At 40.7% G+C, this 20246-nt stretch overlaps 1 protein-coding gene across 11 annotated transcripts in view; it reads right to left on the reverse strand.

Annotated features, from left to right (window-relative positions):
* MTA3 (metastasis associated 1 family member 3) overlaps window positions 1-20246 on the reverse strand; it is a 271716-nt gene that overhangs the window by 13736 nt on the left and 237734 nt on the right. For 6 of the 11 annotated variants that reach the window (XR_004026930.1, XM_030799376.1, XM_030799379.1 and 3 more), the window contains exon 16: window positions 19158-19304. Coding sequence is in view for 10 of the 11 variants with exons in the window: in XM_030799376.1 (XP_030655236.1) it covers window positions 19158-19304 (147 nt within the window). In the remaining variant the exon portion in view is untranslated. Of the gene's footprint in view, window positions 1-4644; window positions 5846-19157; window positions 19305-20246 lie in introns of those variants that run through there. The other 5 variants (XM_030799380.1, XM_030799373.1, XM_030799372.1 and 2 more) reach the window with 1 other exon arrangement.

The raw sequence follows: 20246 nt of genomic DNA on the forward strand, positions 1-20246 counted from the left end.
AAGAAAAATAAACAGATCTACAGCATACTCACATGCCCTAGGGGAAATAAGCCAGAAGAGAGCAGATTCAAAAGGGCTTTATTGTACAATTCATCACTTTCCCTGGCTCACATGCCCTGACTCTGTCCCACTGAAAACTCATCTCTCTTCTGAGCCTGTTGCTGACATGCTGAGTCCTGCTTCAGTACCCCTGGGACAAAAAGCCATGTCATCTTGGAAAAAGGTTAAGAGCACCTCCAACCCATGGTCTGTATCACTTCACAAGAAGTCTTTCTCAAGGTCCCCATCTGATAAAGACTGAGATAGCAGGCAATCACCTTGTCCCTGCTCATTGGAATGGAAGATCTGCAGACTGAACAAAACTCAAGTAGCTGTCACTGTGGAAAGAACCAAGGGCATCTTCTTAAGGGTCAGGAGAGGATGAGAGGCCTGCACAGCCCACCTGCCTTTCTTCTCTCCAGGATTCTTTCTGATTCGGACTTCACTCTGAGTAAGATTCCACTGTCTCAAGGTCAGTGTCCTATCTCCTCTACTGTAGGGTCTCTGACAGAGGACCCCACAGGGAGCTAAGTGAGTCCTTCCTATAAACCTAAATTCCTGCCTTTAATGCTCCTCAAAATAACTTAATCCAAGGGCGGTTCCTCTTTATAGATACTGGGGCCCTGTAATGTACAAATATCCATTGGAATATAACCATCTACCTTCAAGCAAATCCATAAGTCATATTTTAAAAATCATATTTTTAGGTAAGAAATAAATATAGTTATAAGGAAGGTACTGAAATATTATTTATATACAGTTCTCAGGACTATAAAAATGGTTGATATCTTAGAAATTTTCCCAATAAAATTTTAATAGAAGCTATTCTTTAAGGCAGAGATAGAATCTTAACACTTGATGAATACCTACTATGAGCCAGAGACTATGCTGGGAAGAGGATATAATTCGATTTAAATACATTTCACCTTTAGGTGATTCTGTGAATTTTCTCCTTTCTTTTTTTCCCTTCTCTCTCCAACAGTAATAGTATGGCTCCTATGCCCCAACTTCCAGAAAAATATAGTTCCTATGCCCCAACTTTTATATTTGGTATATCGGCAGACAAGCTTTACACAGGCAAAAAATGATGGTGAAGGGGTTTTATTAAAAAGTGATGGCTTCAGCCGGGCACAGTGACTCACGCCTGTAATCCTAGCACTTTGGGAGGCTGAGGCGGGTGGATCACCTAAGGTCAGGAATTTGAGACACACCTGGCCAACATGGTAAAAGGCTGTCTCTACTAAAAATACAAAAATTAGCTGGGTGTGGTGAAGGATGCCTGTAATCCCAGCTACTCTGGAGGCTAAGGCAGGAGAATCACTTGAACACAGGAGGCAGAGGTTGCAGTGAGCTGAGATCATGCCACTGCACTCCAGCCTGGGCAACAGGGCGAGTCTCCATCTCAAAAAAAAAAAAAGAAAAAAGAAAGAAAGAAAGAAAGAAAGTGATGGCTTTATAGTCTGAGCAAAGAAAAATACCCCACTATATTTCTCTATACATTCGCAAACATATACCCATTTCCTATACAAAGAAAATATGAACATCTCCTATGTACAGGAATATGTAGTTTTAATAAGCTTTGCTTTATTGAGCTTTACAGATACTGTGCTTTTTTAAAAATTGAAGTTTTGTCAGCAACTCTGCATTGAACAAGTCTATTGATATCATTTTTCCAGCAGCACATGCTCACTTAATGTCTCTGCGTCACATTTTGGTAATTCTTACAATACTTCAAGCTTTTTCTTTATTATATCTGTTATGTTGATCTGTAATCAGTGATCTTTGATGTTACTATTGTAATTGTTTTGGGCCACAAGCCACGCCCATATAAGATGGGAAACTTAATCGATAAATGTGTGTGTTCTTTCTTGAGTGGAGTGCTGAAAAAAAAATTAATAAAAAAAAAATGCTGTGTGTCCTCTGACTGCTCCAGTGACTGTCCTTTCCCTGTCTTTTTCCTCTCTTCTTGAGCATCTCTATTCTCTGAGACACAACAATATTGAAATTAGGCCAATTAATAACCCTACAATGGCTTGTAAGTGTTCAAGTGGAAAGAAGGGTCGCACATCTCTCACTTTAAATCAAAAGCCAGAAATGATGAGCCTTCATGAGGAAGGCGTATTGAAAGCCAAGAGAGGTTGCAAGTCAGGCCTCTTGCACCAAACAGTTAACCAAGTGGTGAATGCAACTTGGAAAAGTTCTTGAAGGAAATTAAGAGTGCTACTCCAGTGAACACATGAATGATATGAAAGTGAAACAATCTTACTGCTGATAAGGAGAAAGTGGCCTGAATAGAAGATCAAACCAGCAACAACATTCCCTTAACCCCAAGCCTAATCCAGAGCACGGCCCTAATTCTCTTCAATTCTCTAAGACTGAGAGAGGTGAGGAAGCTGGAGAAGAAAAGTTTGAAGCTAGCAGAGGTGGGTTCATGGGGTTTAAGGAAAAAAGCCATCACCATAAACATAAAAGTGCAAGTAAAGCAGCAAGTGCTGATGTAGAAGCTGCAGCAAGTTATCCAGATCTAGCTAAGATCACTGATGAAGGCAGCTATGCTAAACAATAGATTTTCAGTGTAGATAAAACAGCCTTATACTGGAAGAAGATGCCATCTGGGACTTTCACAGCTAGAGAGGAGAAGCCAATGTCTTCAAAGCTTCAAAGGACAGGCTGACTCTCTTGTTAGAGGCTAATGCAGCTGGTGACTTTTTAAGTTGAAGCCAGTGCTCATTTACTATTCCAAAAAGTCACAGAACCCTTAAGAATTATGCTTTATCTATTCTGCCTATGCTTTATAAATAGAACAACAAAGCCTAAATGATAGCACCTCTGTTTACAGCATGGTTTACTGAATATTTTAAGCTTGCTGTTGAGACCTACTGCTTAGGAAAAAAAATCAAAATATGACTGCTCATTAACAAGGGACTTGGTCACCCAAGAGCTCTGATGGAGATGTACAAGGAGATGAATGTTGTTTTCATGTGTGCTAGCACAACATCTATCATCCATTCTGGGATGGATGAACGGATGGATGAATGAATGGATTCATTCATTCAAGACAGGGTCCTGCTTTGTCACCCAGGCTGGAGTGCAGTGACATGGCTCACTGTAGCCTCGACCTCCTGGGCTCAAGTGACCTTCCCACCTCAGCCTCCTGAGTAGCTGGGACTACATGCCATGTGCTACCATGACTGGTAAATTTTTGTATTTTTTATAGAGACAGGGTTTCACTATGTTGTCCTGGTTGGTCTTGAACTCTTGGACTCAAGCAATCCACCTGTCCTGGCCTCCCAAAGTCCTGGGACTACAGGTCTAAACCACCATGCCCAGCCAAGGAATAAGTTTAACTTTCAAGTCTTATTTAGGAAATACATTTTGTAAGGCTATGCCTGCCATAGATAGTGATTCCTCTGATGGATCTGGGCAAAGTCAACTGAAAACCTGCTAAAAAGGGCTCACCTTTATAGATGCCATTAGAACATTAGAAATTCATGGGAGGAGGCCAAAATATCAATACTAACAGGAGTTCAGAAGAAATTGATTCCAACCCTCATGGATAACTTTGAAGGGTTCAGGACTTCAGTGGAGGATGTAACTGCAGATATGGTGGACATAGCAGGAGAATTAGAATGAGAAGTGGAACCTGAAGATGTGGCTGAATTGCTACAATCTCATGATCAAACTTGAACAGATGAGTAGTTGCTTCTTACGGATGAACAATGAAAGTTGTTTCTTAAGATGGAAACTTCTCCTGTTCAACACACTGTGAACATTGTTGAGATGAAAATAAAGGACTTAGAATATTACATAAACTTAGTTGGTAAAGCAGCAGCAGAGTTTGAGAGGATTGATTCTAATTTTGAAAGAAGTTCTACTGTGGGTAAAATACTATCAAAGAGCATCACATGCCACAAAGCTTTCGTGAAAGGAAGAGTCCATTGATGTGGCAAACGTCAATGTGGTCTTATTTTAAGAAATTGTCACAGCCACCCTAAGCTTCAGCAACCACCATCCTGATCAACAGTGGCCATCAACATTGAGGCAAGACCTTCTAGCAGCAAAAAGATTATGACTCACAGAAGGCTCAGATGATCATTAGCTTTTTTTTTTAGCAATAAAGTATTTTTAAAATTAAGGTATATACATTGTTATTTTATACATAATGCTATTGCACACTTAATAGACTATAGTATAGTGTAAACATAATTATTGTTTGTTTGTTTGGTTTTTTGAGACAAGGTCTCACTCTGTTGCCCAGGCTTGTACAGTCTTGCGATCTTGGCTCACTGCAGCTCTGACCTCCCAGTCTCTATCAACCCTCCCATCTCAGCCTCCTGAGTAGCTGGGACTACAAGCACATGCCACCGTGATTGGCTAATTTTTGTATCTTTTGTAGGGGCAAGGTTTCAGCATGTTGCCAAGGCTGATCTCAAACTCCCAGGCTCAAGCAATCTGCCCACCTTGGCCTCCCAAAGTGTTGGGATTATAGATATGTGCCATCACACCCAGCCAACATAACTTTATATGCACTGGGAAACCAGAAAACTCATGTGACTTGCTTTATTGTGATATTAACTTTATTGCAGTGGTCTTGAACTGAACTCACAGTATCTCTGAGGTATGCCTGTAAATGCTGTATTCAATATACAAATCTGGGCCTGTATTCATCCAGTGGAAAAAACACTAGATTTGGAGTTTAGATCCCATCTCTGCTACTTTCTAGCAATGCGACTTTGGGCAAATTCTTTAACCTTCTTGAGCTTCTGTTTTTTCCATTCCTAAAATGTAGGTTATAACATTTACCTCATAAAGTGTTTGGAAAACCAAGTGATATAAAGTACATGAAAAGAGGGAGGCAGAGCAAGATGATCAAATAAATAGAAGCCTTCAGCAATTGTCCCTGCTGAAGGAACACCAAATTGAAGAACTAGCTACACAAAAGAGCACCTTTATAAGAACCAAAAATCAGGTAAGTAATATCAATACCTGATTTTAACATCATATTAAGAAAACAGGCACTGAAGAGGGAAGGGAAGAGGGAGGGAGAACACAGTGATTGTGAAACTTTGCATTGGAACTCAGCGCTGCCCTGACACAGTGGAAAGCAATACGAGGCAGAACTCAGCTGGCGCCCACAGAAGGAGCATTTAGGCCAGCCTTAGCCAGAGAGGAATAGCTCATCCCAGCAGTCGGAACCTGAATTCTGGCAAGCTCTTCCACTGTCGGTTAAAGTGCTCTGGGTTCCTAAATAAACCTGAAAGGCAGTCTAGGCCACAAGGCCTGCAATTCCTGGGCAAATCCTGGTGCTGTGTTGGTCTTGGAGCCAATGGACTTGGGGAGCATACCACCTAGTGAGATACCAGCCAGGGCTGCTAAGGGAATGCTTATACCACACTTCCCCCAGCCTCAGGCTGCACAGCTTGCAGCCCTTGCAGAGACTCCTTCCTCCTGCTTAGGAGAGAAAAGGATAGAGTAAAGAGGGCTTTCTCTTGCAACTTTGATACCGGCTCAGCCACAGTAGGATGGGGCACCAGGCACAGTCGTGAGGCCCCCATTCCAGGCCCTAACTCCCAGATGACATTTGAAAACACACTTAAATCAGGAAGAAAACCCACTGCCTTGAAGGGAAGGATCCAGTCGTGGCAGGATTCACCAGCTGCTGACTAAAAAGCCCTTGGGCTCTGAATAATCAGCAGTGGTATCCAGGCAGTACTTGCTGTGTGCCTTGGATGAGACTCAGAGACATGCTGGCTTCAGATGTGACCCAGCACATTCCCAGCTGGGTGGCTGTGAGGAGAGACTCTTTCTGCTTGAGGAAAGGAGAGAGAGGAGTAAGAAGACTTTGTCTTACAACTTGGGTACCAGATTGGCCACACTGGGGTAGAACACCAGGTAGATTCCTAAGGTTCCTGACTCCAGGCCCTGGCTCCCAGTTGGCATCTCTGGACCTACTTGGGGCCACAGTGAACTCACTGCCCTGAAGGAAAGATGCCTGGCTGGATATGCCACCTGCTGATTGGAGAGTCTTTGGACCTTGAGTGAACACAGGTGGTAGCCAGGCGGTGATCATCATAGGCCTTGGGTGAGCCCCAGTGCTGTGTTGGCTTCAGGTCTGACACAGAGCAGTCCCAGTGGTAGTGGCCACAGGGGTGCTTGTGTCATCATCCCTTCTCCAGCTCCAGGCAGCTCAGCACAGAGTCAGAGTGTCCATTTGTTTGAGTGAAAGTAAAAGAAGAGAACAAGAGTCTCCACCTAGTAATCCAGGGAATTCTCCCAGATCTTACCCAAGACAACCAAGGCAAGAGACACAGCATTACTGGGCGGGAGGTGCCCCCTAATGCAGGTATGGCTGCAGTGACCAAAGATTTAGATCACGACACCCAAATCCCTTCTAATAGTTGGAAAGCCTTCCCAAGAAGGATGTGGACAAACAAGCCCAAACTGTGAAGACTACAACAAACACCTAACTCTTCAATGCCCAGACACTGAAGAATATCCACAAACTTCAAGACCATCCATGAAAACATGTCCTCACCAAACAAGCTAAATAAGACAACAGTGACCAATTCCAGAGAGACAGAGATATGTGTCTTTTCAGACAGAGAATTCAAAATAAGTGTTTTGAGGAAGCACAACAGAATTCAATAGAATAAAATTAAGAAAGATGTTGAAATAATTTAAAAGAATCAAGCAGAAATTCTGGAGTGAAAAATGCAATTAACATACTGAAGAATACATCAAAGTCTCTTAATGAATTGATGAAGCAGAAGAATTAGTCAGCTTGAAGACAGGCTATTTGAAATACAGTCAAAGGAGACAAGAGAAAAAGAGAATAAAAAGCAATGAAGCACACTTAAAAGATCTAGAAAACAGCTTCAAAGGGGCAAATCTAAAAGTTATTGTTCTTAAAGAGGAAGTAGAGGGACAGATTGAAGTAGAAAGATTATTCAAAGGGATAACAGAAAACTTCTCAAACCTAGAGAAAGATATCAATATTTAAGTACAAGAAGGTTATAGGACATCAAGCACATTTAACCCAAAGAAGACTACCTCAAGATATTTAATAATCAAACTCCCAAAAGTCAAGGATTTTTAAAAGATCCTAAAAGTAGCAAAAGAAAAGGAACAAATATCATACAAAGGAGATCCAATATGTCTGGCAGCAGACTTCTTAGTGGAAACCTTACAGGCCAGAAGAGAGTGTCACGATATATTTAAAGTGCTAAAGGAAAAAAACTTTTATCTTAGAATAGTATATCCAGCAAAAATATCCTTCAAGCATGAAGGAGTAATAAAGATTTTCCCAGACAAACAAAAGCTAAAGAATTTCATCAACACTAGACCTGTCCTACAAGAAATGCTAAAGGGAGTTCTTCAATCTGAAAGAAAAAGACATTAATGAGCAATAAGAAATGATCTGAAGGTACAAAACTTACTGGTAATAGTAAGCACACAGAAAAACATAGAACATTATAACAGTGTTAACTGTCTGTAAACTACTCATATCTTGACTAGAAAGACTAAAAAATGAAGCTATCAAAAATAATAACTACAACAGCTTTTCAAGAGATAGGCAGTATAAGATATAAGTAGAAACAACAAAAAGTTAAAAAGCAGGGGATGAAGTTAAAGTGTAGAGAGTTTCCATTAGTTTTCTCTTTGCCTATTTGTTCGTTTGTTTATGCAATCAGTGTCAAGTTGGCATCAGTTTAAAATAACAGGTTATAAGATATTTTTTGCAAGCCTTATGGTAACCAGAAATCAAAAAACATACAACAGATACACAAAAAATAGAAAGCAGGAAATTAAAACATAACACCAGAGAAAATCACCTTCACTAAAAGGAAGACAGGAAGGAAGAAGGAAGAGAAGACCACAAAATAGCCAGAAAACAAATTTTAAAAATGGCAGGATTAAGTCATTACTTATCAACAATAACAGTGAATGTAAATGGACTAAACTCTCCCACCAAAAGACATAAAGTGGTTGAATGGATTAAAAAAAAAAAAAAAAACCAGGCCCCATGACCTGTTGCCTACAAAAAACAAGCTTTACTTATAAAGACACACAGAGAAACAAAGTAAAGGGATGGAAAAAAAAATATTCCATGCAAATGGAAACCAAAAAAGAGCAGGGGTAGCTATACTCATATCAGACAAAATAGCTTTAAAGACAAAAACTATAAAAAGAGGCAAAGAAGTTCATTTTTATAACGATAAAGGGGTCAATTCAGTAAGAGGGAATAACAATTATAAATATATATGCACCAAGCACTGGAGCACCCAGATATATAAAGCAAATATTATTTGCACTACAGAGAGAGAGAGAGAGACCACAAAACAATAATAGCTGGAGACTTCAACACCTCACTTTCAGCAATGAACACATCATCCAGACAGAAAGTCAGTAAAGAAACCTAGGACTTAATCTGCACTGTAGACCAAACAAACCTAATAAGTATTTACAGAACATTTCATCCAAAGGCTAAAGAATACATATTCTTCTCCTTAGCACATGGATCATAGGACAGACCATATGTTAGGCCACAAAAACAGTCTTTAAAAATTTATATAAAATAAAATTATATCAAGTATCTTCTCTGATCACAATAAAATAAAAGTAGAAATCAATAACAACAGGAATTTTGGAAACTATACAAACACATGGAAATTAAGCAATATGCTCCTGGGCCAGTTGCGGTGGCTCATACCTGTAATCCCAGCACTTTGGGAAGCCTGAGTCAGGAGGATTGCTTCAGCCCAGGAGTTCAAGAGCAGCCTGGGCAACATAGTGAGACCCTGTCTCTACAAAATAACAACAATAACAAAAACAAACAAGCAAAAACACAATATGCTCCTGAATGACCCATGGGTCGATGAAAACATTAAGAAGGAAATTTAAAAATTTATCGAAACAAATGATAAGGGAAATACAACATACCAAAACCTATGGGATATAGCAAAAGCAAACTAAGAGGAAAGTTTATAGAAAAAAGAGCCTTGATATGGTTTGGCTGTGTTGCCACCCAAATCTCAACTTGAATTGTACCTCCCGGAATTCCCACGTGTTGTGGGAGGGACCCAGAGGGAGGTAATTGAATCATGGCGGCCAGTCTTTCCTGTGCTATTCTCATGATAGTGAATAAGTCTCACAAGATCTGATGAGTTTATCAGGAGTTTCTGCATTTGTTTCTTCATTTTCTCTTGCTGTCACCATGTAAGATGTGCCTTTCGCCCCCTGCCATGATTCTGAGGCCTCCCCAGCCACATGGAACTGTAAGTCCAATTAAACCTCTTTTTCTTCCCATTCTCGGGTATGTCTTTATCAGCAGTGTGAAAACAGACTAATACACTACATTGGTACCAGCAGATTGGGGTGTTGCTGAAAAGATACCCGAAAATGTGGAAGTGACTTTGTAACTGGATGACAGGCACAGGTTGGAACAGTTTGGAGAACTCAGAAGAAGACAGGAAAATGTGGGGAAGTTTGGAACTTCCTAGAGACTTGTTGAATGGCTTTGCCCAAAATGCTGATAGTGATATGGACAAAAAGGTCCAGGCTGAGGTGGTCTCAGGTGGGGATGAGGAACTTGGGAACTGGAGCAAAGATGACTCTTGTTATGTTTCAGCAAAGAGACTAGTGGCATTTTGCCCCTGCCGTGGAGATTTGTGGAACTTTGAACTTGAGAGAGATGATTTAATGTATCTGGTGGGAAAAATTTCTAAGCAGCAAAGCATTCAAGAGGTGACTTGGGTACTGTTAAATGCATTCAGTTTTAAAAGGGAAACAGCATAAAAGTTCAGAAAATTTGCAGCCTGACTATGCAATAGAAAAGAAAAACCCATTTTCTGGAGAGAAATTCAAGCTGGCTGCAGAAATTTGCATAAGTAGCAAGGAGCCTAATGTTAATCCCCAAGACCATGGGGAAAATGTCTCTAGGCCATGTCAGAGGTCTTCACAGAAGTCCCTCCCATAACAGGCCTGGAGGCTCAGGAAGAAAAAGTGGTTTCATAGGCCAGGCCCAGGGTCCCTGTGCTGTGTGCAGCCTAGGGACTTGGTACCCTGTGTCCCAGCTGCTCCAGCTGTGGCTGAAAGGGGTAAATGTAGAGCTTAGGCCGTGGCTTCAGAGTGTGGAAGCCCCAAGCCTTGGCAGCTTCCACATGGTGTTGAGCCTGTGGGTGCACAGAAGTCAAGAATTGAGGTTTGGGGACCTCCATCTAGATTTCAGAAGATGTATGGCAATGCCTGGATGCCCAGGCAAAAGTTTGCTGCAGGGGAAGGGCCCTCATGGAGAACCTCTGCTAGGGAAGTGTGGAAGTGAAATGTGGGGCCAGAGTTCCCACACAGAGTCCCTACTGGGGCACTGCCTAGTGCAGCCATGAGAAGAGGGCCACCGTCCTCCACACCCCAGAATGGCAGATCCACCAACAGTTTACACTGTGTACCAGGTCATTGCATCAGCATGACCTGGACATGAGACCCGAAATCAAAGGAGATCATTTTGGAGCTTTAAAATTTGACTGCCCCACTGGATTTCAGACTTGCACAGGCTCTATAACCCCTTTGTTTTGGCCAATTTCTCCCATTTGGAATGGCTGTATTTACCCAATACCTGTACCCTCATTGTATCTAGGAAGTAACTAGCTTGCTTTTGATTTTACAGAGTCATAGGCAGAAGGGACTTGCCTTGTCTCAGATGAGACTTTGGACTGTCAACTTTTGGGTTAATGCTGAAATGAGTTTAAGACTTTGGGGGACTATTGGGAAGGCATGATTGGTTTTGAAATGTGAGGACATGAGATCTGGAGGGGCCAGGGGTGGAATGATATGGTTTGGCTGTGTCCCCACCCAAATCTCGAATTGTATCTCCCAGAATTCCCATGTGTTGTGGGAGGGGGAAGGAATTCAATCATGGGGGTCGGTCTTTTCCGGGCTATTCTCATCATAGTGAATAAGTCTCATGAGATCTGATGGGTTTATTAGAGGTTTCTGCTTTTGCTTCTTCCTCATTTTCTCTTGCTGCCACCATGTAAAAAGTGCCTTTGGACTCCCACCATGATTCTGAGACCTCCCCAGCCATATGGAACTGTAAGTCCAATTAAACCTCTTTTTCTTCCCAGTCTCAGATATGTCTTTATCTGCAGTGTGAAAACAGACTAATATAAGCCTACATCAAAAAAGTAGAAATACTTCATATAACGTAATCAGTGCATATTAAAGAACTAGGAAAGCAGGAGCAAACTAAATCCAAAATAGTAAAAGAAAAGAAATAATAAAGATCAGAGCAGAAATAACTTAAATCAAAATGAAGGAAACAATACAAAACATCAATGGAACAAAAAGGTGATTTTTTGAAATTATAAACAAAATCAATAAACCTTTAGCCAGACTAAGAGAAAAAGAGAGAAGACACAAATAGAATCAGAGATGAAAAAGGAGATGTTACAACTGATACCACAGAAATTCAGAGGATCATTAGAGACTGTCATAAGCAATTAAATGCCAACAAACTGGAAAAGCTAGAAGAAATGGATACATTCCTAGACACATACAACCTACCAAGATTGAATCATCAAGAAATCCAAAACCTAAACAGACCAATAACAAGTAATGAGATCAAGGCCATAATACAAAGTCTCCCAGCAAAGAAAAAAAGCCCAGGACCCTATGGCTTCACTGCTGAATTTTATAAAACATTTAAAGAAGAACTAAAACCTATCCTACTGAAACTACTCCAAAAAATAAAGGAGAAAGAAATATTTCCAAATTCATTCTGCAAGGCCAGTATTACTCTGATAGCAAAACCAGAAAAAGACATATCAGAAAAAGCTATAAGTCAATGTCCTGATGAACACTGATGCAAAAAACCTCAACAAAATACTAGCAAATTGAATTCAACAATTCATTTAACAAGATTATCTCATGACCAAGTGGGATTTATCCCAGGAATGCAAGCATGCAAGTCAATCACAAATCAATCAGTGTAATATATCACATCAGCTGAAAGACAAAAACCATGTGATTATTTTAATTGAGGCTGAAAAGCATTTTATAAAATTCAACATCCCTTCATGATAAAAATCCTCAAAAAACCGGGAATACAAGGAACATACTTCAACACAATAAAAGCCATATATAACAGATCCATAGCTAGTATCATACTGAACAGGGAAAAACTGAAAGCCTTTCCTCTAAGATTTAAAACAAGACAAGGATGCCCACTTTCACCACTGTTATTTAACATAGTACTGGAAGTCCTAGCTACAGCAATAAAACAAGAAAAAAAAAAGTCATCCAAATTGGAAAATAAGGAGTCAAATTATCCTTGTTTGCAGATGATATGATCTTATATTTGGAAAAACCTAAAGACTCCACAAGAAAGCTATTAGAACTGACAAACAAACTGAGTAAAGTTGCAGGATACAAAATCAACATACAAAAATCCATAGTATTTCTATATGACAACAGTAAACAATCTGAAAAAGAAGTGAAAGATCTCTACAATGAAAACTATAAAACACTGATGCAAGAAATTGAAGAGGACACCAAAACATGCAAAGATATCCCATATTCATGGATTGGAAGAATCGATATTGTTAAAATGTCCATACTAACTCAAAGCAATCTATGGATTCAATGCAATGCCTATCAAAATACCAATGATGTTCTTCGCAGAAACAGAAATAATAGTCCTAAAATTTATATGGAATCACAAAAGACCCAGTATAGCCAAAGCTATCCTGAACAAAAAGAACAAAACTGGAAAAATCACTTTACCTGACTTCAAATTATACTACAGAGCTATGGTAAGCAAAACAGCATGGTACTGCCATAAAAACAGACACACAGACCAATGGAACAGAATAGAGAACCCAGAAACAAATCTATACATCTACAGTATAAACTCATTTCAAACTCATTTAAAACAATGGTGCCAAGACATACATTGGAGAAAGCATAGTCTCTTCAATAAATGGCACTGGGAAAACTGGATAGCCATATGCAGAATAATAAAACTAGACCCCTCTTTCTTGCCATATACAAAAATCAAATCAAAATAAATTAAATACTTCAATCTAAGACCTCAAACTGTGGGCCAGGCGCAGTGGCTCATGCCTGTAATCCCAGCACTTTGGGAGACCGAGGTGGGTGGATCACGAGGTCAGGAGATCGAGACCATCCTGGCCAACGTGTTGAAACCCCATCTCTACTAAAAAAAAAAAATACAAAAAATTAGCCGGGCGTGGTGGTGGGCACCTGTAGTCCCAGCTACTGGGTAGGCTGAGGCAGGAGAATTGTGTGAACCTCCCGGAAGGTGGAGCTTGCAGTGAGCCGAGATTGCGCCACTGCACTCCAGCCTGGGCAACAGAGCAAGACTCTGTCAAAAAAAAAAAAAAAAAACCTCAAACTGTGAAACTAATAAATGAAAACACTGGGGAAACTTTCTAGGACATTGTTCTGGGCAAATATTTCTTGAGTAATATCCACAGGCACAGGCAACCAAAGCAAAAATAGACAAATTAGATGATATCAAGTGAAAAAGCTTTTGCACAGCAAAGGAAACAGTCAACAAAGTGAAGAGACAATGCACAGAATGGGAGAAAATATCTGCTATCCATCTGACAAGGAATTAATAGCTAGAATATCTAAGGAGCTCAAACAACTCAACAGGAAAACAATCTAATAATCTGATTAAAAATGGCAAAAGATGTGAAAAGACATTTCTCAAAAGAAGACATACAAATGGCAAACAAGCATATGGAAAGGTGTTCAACATCAATGATCATCAGAGAAATGCAAATCAAAACTACAATGAGGTATCATTTAGCCCCAGTTAAAATAGCTCTTATCCAAAAGACAGGCAATAAGGAATGCTGGCAAAGATGTGGAGAAAAGGGAACCCTCATACACTGTTGGTGGGAATGTAAATTAGTACAACCACTATGAGAACAGTTTGGAGGATCCTCAAAAACCTAAAAATAGAACTACCATATGATCCAGCAATCCTGCTATTATATACCCAAAAGAAAAGAAATCAGCATATTGAAGAGATATTTGCACTCCCATGTTTACTGCAGTACTATTGACAGTAGCCAAGATTTGGAAGCAACCTAAGTGTCCATCAACAGACAAATTGATAAAGAAAATGTGGTACATATACACGATGGAGTACTATCCAGACAAAAAAGAATGAAATCTTGTCATTTGCAACAACATGGATGAAGCTGGAGGACATTATGTTAAGTGAAATAAGCCATGAACGGAAAGACAAACTGCGCATTCTCACTTACTTGTACTAAAAATTAAAAAAATTGAACTCATGGAGATAGAGAGTAGAATGGTGGTTATCAGAAGCTAGGAAGGATAGTGGTGGGAGGTATGATTAATGGGTACAAAAATATAGTTAGAATGAATAAGATCTAGTATTTGATGGCTAACAGGGTGACTACAGCAACAATAATTTATTGTACATTTTAAAATAACTAAAAGAGTAAAATTGCACTGTCTGTGACACAAAGAAAGAATAAATGCTTTAAGTGATGGATAACCCATTTACCCTCATGTTATTATTAAGCATTATATGCCTGTATCAAAATATCTCATGTATCCCATAAATACATACATCTACTATGTATCCACAAAAAATTAAAAATAAAAAAATGAAGTACATGAAAATTTTCAATCATAAGATCAATTCTGTAAGGCAAATGTCATCTGTATTCTACAGATTTATAGAGGAGAAAACTCATACAAAAAAAAACATGTGATTCACCCAAGGTCACACAAGAAGCAATCAGAGGAGTAAGCAATTAATCCTATCTGATTCCAAACACTCAGATACCCCTTTTTTCCCCCATGGCACAGACAAGTTCCATCTCCCCTGCTGCCCTCTCTTCGGGGCTTTCTGACATAGAAAGGTTTTCCAGTAATGGCTCTTCTATCCCTGCTGGCCTAGGCCCTCACCTACTCACAGCCACTTGGAGTTAACCAAGTAGGGCAAACATAGTAGGTGATACCTGGTTTGCTAGCAGTAAAAATGTCCACAGTGGAGGAAATGGAGGAGATGGAACTGGAAACCACAATGACGACGTATGGCTCGCTGCTGGACCAACATCCTACGGAGAAAGACTGAAGTATAGGGAGACTGGCAAGGCACTGTGCAGATCTCTGATTTTGAACCTTTATTCTTTCTACCATTACTGACTCCTTGCACTGAGCACTGAGGCTTCTTGTGTATGCAGATTTCTTTCTTTTTTTTTTTAAGAGACAGGATCTCACTCTGTAACCCAGGCTAGAGTACAGTGATACAATCATAGCTCACTGCAGTCTCGACCTCCTGGGCTCAAGCAATCCTTCTGCCTCAGCCCCCGCCAAGTAGCTAGAACTGTAGGTGCATGCCACTACATCCAGCTAACTTAAAACAAAAATTTTTTTAGAGTTGGGGTCTCACTATGTTGCCTAGGCTGGTCTCAAATTCTGGGCTCAAGTGAGCCTCCCGCTTTGGCCTCCAGAGTAGCTGGGATTGCCAGTGCAAGCCACCACTCTCCCTATGTATACATATTTCATCTTCACCTTTGGAGTTTAGGTTCTATTAGATTGGTCACAGGGCCTGTGTGTGGCCCTGGAGTTTCCTTAATAGAGCATACAGAGTTCTGACTATCTGCACCCAGTCCATACCAAGGCCTTTCTTTAAAAGGCCTTCATCAGGGCCAGGAAAGACAGTGATTTTCAGGGAGGAAATAAGAAGCTGTCCATCTTTTTTTTCTAATGCCAAGCAAAATCCTTTCTGCTAGCCCAAATTCACAGACTCCTTTCCCATCATCAAGAACCTGCAATGCAAAGGTAGAGGGTGAGTGGAGGAGGCAACCCACTGAAGGGGGCAGGCTGCCCTAAAGCTAAGAGGCCTAAACATCTCAGCAGCCCTGGGTGTTGTTTCCAATTCAATTTCTTCTGCCCATCAACATTCTATTTGGTATGCTCATCTGTCTGACATGCTGATAATTAAGTAGCAGTGCTAATTGATTTTATTATTGGATCACACAGAGCAAGGCTTTCCCATGAGTTTGTATCTATTTCAGTATATGATGGTAATAACTATCTCATGAAAAGTATTAGTAGAACATTTTTTCCAGTACTTTGAGTTCATCTTGGAAACTCTGGTTAATCAGGATCCTATACCCTGTGGAAATAGGAAACAGGCCCATTATCCCAATGAAAAGGTCCATTCGTAACACAAGAATGTGGGCACTTTCTAACACGTGTGCCTCCATTACACTCTTGTTTCTCAGCTCCATGACGCTGGGGCTGGGTGGGACTCTACAAGCACACTTCCCCTTTGCTGTCTGGCTCTGTGTCACACCAGCAGGGCGCTAGAAGGATCCTGCAGTCCTGGAGCAGGGAGGTAGGACCTGCTCAGTCCTGTTCCTGTCGGTGTCCCTCCAGGTAGGTGCAGTAGCTTGTCCCAGAACCAGCGTCATCACACCTCCTGAGAGGTGCCTGCACCGGCAGGGCAGTGCCCTCTCTTCCAGGTTGGGTTCTGGCTCTGAGGCCCTCCTTGAGCTTCTGGATTGTGATAAGCCCAGCTTCTTCCTTGTGCTCTCCCAACCCTGAGAATGGGGGCTGTTTCCTGTACCCTGCCCCATGTTCTCTGTTGACTTATTCTGCCTTCCAATATCCATCATATTGATTTCTTTTATGAAATTAGCTGTTAAAATAACTTATATAGTTTCTACTTTGCTGATAGAACCTAATACAGTGCATTTGAGAGCCATGGTTTCATTCATAACAGTGGTTAAACGAGAAGATTCTGAAATCAGTCACATCTGAGTGGGAATCTCAATTCATCTCTGTAGTGCCTGGTAACTTTGGAAAATTTAATTCACTTCTCTAGTTCTCATTTTTCTCAATCATTTCCATTTACACAACTAATATATATTGAGTACCTACTAAGTGCCAAGTACTGTGCTAAGCACAGAGATACAATGATATGCAAAACAAATTCCCTGACCTCCCAGAACTTCCTGTCACGTGAATTAAATGAGAGAACTCAGTAAGGGAGTTAGCACAGTTCCGGACACATGTCATCAGCCTTCCTCTCCATCCCATGACAGGAAAGCAAACACAAATGGGTCTTAAAGAAGGAAGTGTTTCAGCAGCTAAGTCTCTTCAGAAAATAAGATGGGTCTTTCCCCCAAAAAGGCTGAAGGTCTCTGTCTACAAAAAAACCAAGGATTCATTGTGTGCCCTGTCCATTCCTTCTGTTCAGAGCAGAGAAGCAATAACTCTGTGGCAGCATTCATTCAGAGGAAAATGAAATGAACCAGCCCTAGAGAGGCAACACTACAAGGTGACGTTTTAAATAAATTCCAGAAAAACAGGTACCTGTGATACTGAGGAAAGAGCAACAGAAGAGGTATTGCAGGCCAGGACTGGCATCCAGAATGACCACAGGGTGTGAGTGAAAGAAGATACCAGAAAGCTGCTATGCTAACATTGGTCACAGTGACAGTCGTGTGTGTGTGTGTGTGTGTGTGTGTGTGTGTGTGTGTGTGTGTGTGTGATGGGGTCTCTGTCATCCTGGCTGGAGTGCAGTGGCATGATCAGAACTCACTGCAGCCTCGACCTCCTGGGCTCAAGTGATCCTCCCACTTCAGCCTCCTGAGTAGCTGGGACTACAGACATGTGCCACTAGATAATTTTTAAACTTTTTGTAGAGACAGGGTCTCTCTATGTTGCCCAGGCTGGTCTCGAATTCCTGGGCTCAAGTGATCCTCCTGCCTCAGCCTTCCAAAGTGTTGGGATTACAGGCATACGCCACTGGACCTGGCCCACGATGACAATCTTTTTACCGAAAAGAATATATACGTGTGGGTGTGTGTTTCAGGACTTACTTTATACCTTCTACAGCAAGATTATGTGCCTAGAAAGACCAGGGAGGTGGTATAATGGAAAAGAGAGATTCTAGATGACATTCAAGCCTGAATCCAAAGGTTGTGGGCAAGAAAAGGCTGAAAGAAATGCATCCAATCTTCACATTTTGACACACTCCTTCTGCTCTCTAGATATCAGGCATATTGTGTCAAGGATGACCAGTGTTCTCATTAGCAAGGAACTGTTTCTGTAAGACTTCTGGGTAGCTAAATTCTTGAAAACCATATCTTAACACATTGATAACCTATAAATGCAAACTCAATTCCTCACCCTCACTGTTTTACACATTTTTGACATTATTATGAACAGCAAAAGTCATAATGGAGGAAAACAACCATAGGAAATTATTATTGGAAGGTCTACTCCACATCCTTGCTCTGGGGCCTCATTATAAATAATTTACTGTCAGGTAAGGAATTTAGAGCTCCAGAAGGCATGAAAAGCCTGGAGAGAGTTTTATTCATAAATAAATGCCAACATTTAAACAATAAAGACAGTTTCAAAGTCCAGAACTATTGAAATGAAGAATATATACTGCCTGGATGATTTATTATGGTTGTGTTTATAGTCCAAATGAGAAGATAATTCAATTCCACCTGGAGAGTCATTATATGGCCAAGCCCAAGAGAAGTACTTTGGATAAGAGGTGATATTTCTATTTTTCCATTTCAAGCAAATTATTATTTCTGTATTTAGGACATCACCCAGGCAATTCCTTTCATGACATGTAGCACTCTTGAGCAATAAAAAACATTTATAAGGCAAAAGAAGGGACAAATGCCAAATTCAGAATGACCCATGGAACACTGAAGAACCCCCAGAGAACACTGATGTCTTAGACATAAGGCAAAATAATCCCTCTGCTCAAGAAAACTTAAATGAGCAGTGAGTGCGCATCACAGCAAGAACATTATTACCCAGCAGAAGCAATCTGCTAAATACAGATTTCATCTCCAAAAACACCTCCTAACACGAGATGGAAGCAAATAAGTACCTCCTGATGGGATGGAGAACTATCCCTTGGCAAAATGTGGCATATGGCCGTATTCTCCCTTATTCCTCAACCACATACTTCAATCATGGAATACAAGAACATGTTTATAATATATTCTTGGATGTGGCAGACACATGCCTGAGTGTGAAGGCACTCTATCAGAACAGCCTCCAGAATTCCTGGGCTTACATACCATCCAGACCATTGTGATGACTGTAGTTTCTTTTCCCCAGAATGCTCAAAGATGTGTGATTTGGAGTTGTTAGCATCCGCTTGGTAGTTGGGGTTTGCAGGCTTGGTGTAGATCGAATTACATTAGGTTTCTTTGCAGGATGGATCTCTGATGGGGGAAAAAAGGTTTCTCAATTCAGAACATGATATTAAAAATCTATGTGCATTTACATTGGCTAATAGGCACACATCTTATTTCTTAATGAGCTGAGAGTCAGTTCCTCCTGAGCCAGCCAAGGACTTGCATAATGAGTCAGCTTCAAGTGTTGTTGCCATGGCTTTGCTTATCAAGTAAGGTGGTTTTTCCCCTGCTGGCTGGAGCTCTGAGCCTTGGGTTGTGAATACAAGCAAAAACAAAACAAAAAGCTACTTCAGAAGGTCACATACAACATGTGATTTACTAAGGGAATAAGGCATCTGACTCCTCAAGATATTAGACATCAGAAGGCTATCTGGAGAGGTAGCCTTGGAGTGAGGCGGGTAAAACACCTCTGTGCTCTGTCAAACCAGGCACCATGTCAGGTATGTGAGCTTTCTGAAAAACAGGATTCCTCCTCTGGCTCTGCAACCAGACAGAGTATGGGACCAGGATCAATTACTCGCAGCCTAGAACATTTTGATATAGATGAAACCTGAAACCAAAGTCCAAATACAATAGTCAAGAGGTAGATGAAATGCTTTATCCAAGGATATATCACAAAACCATAATGTGCATGCGGTATATGCATGTTTAACAAAAGTATATTGTTGTTAGCCATACAGCCCAGAACTACGTGCTCTTATTGTAGATGGACAGAAACTGTAATACTGTAGGAACTGGATTTAAGAACTTCAGTTTACTACTAAAGCTGGGCAGCCTTTTACTAAAGCTTAGCAGCTCACCAATTCTCAGAGTTATCATGCAGCTGGCCAACTACACACAAGCCACCCTACCTTCTCACCCTTTCACTGAAGGTAAGGGCTGAGATATTACCCTTATTTACTGGAATTTAGGAAAAGCCATTGGAATTGTTAGAATTACTACATCTCTGGTCAAAGTCCCACACTTGCC

This window comes from Nomascus leucogenys, chromosome 19 (genome assembly GCF_006542625.1).
Source record: "Nomascus leucogenys isolate Asia chromosome 19, Asia_NLE_v1, whole genome shotgun sequence".
NCBI classification, from domain to species: Eukaryota; Metazoa; Chordata; class Mammalia; order Primates; family Hylobatidae; genus Nomascus; species Nomascus leucogenys.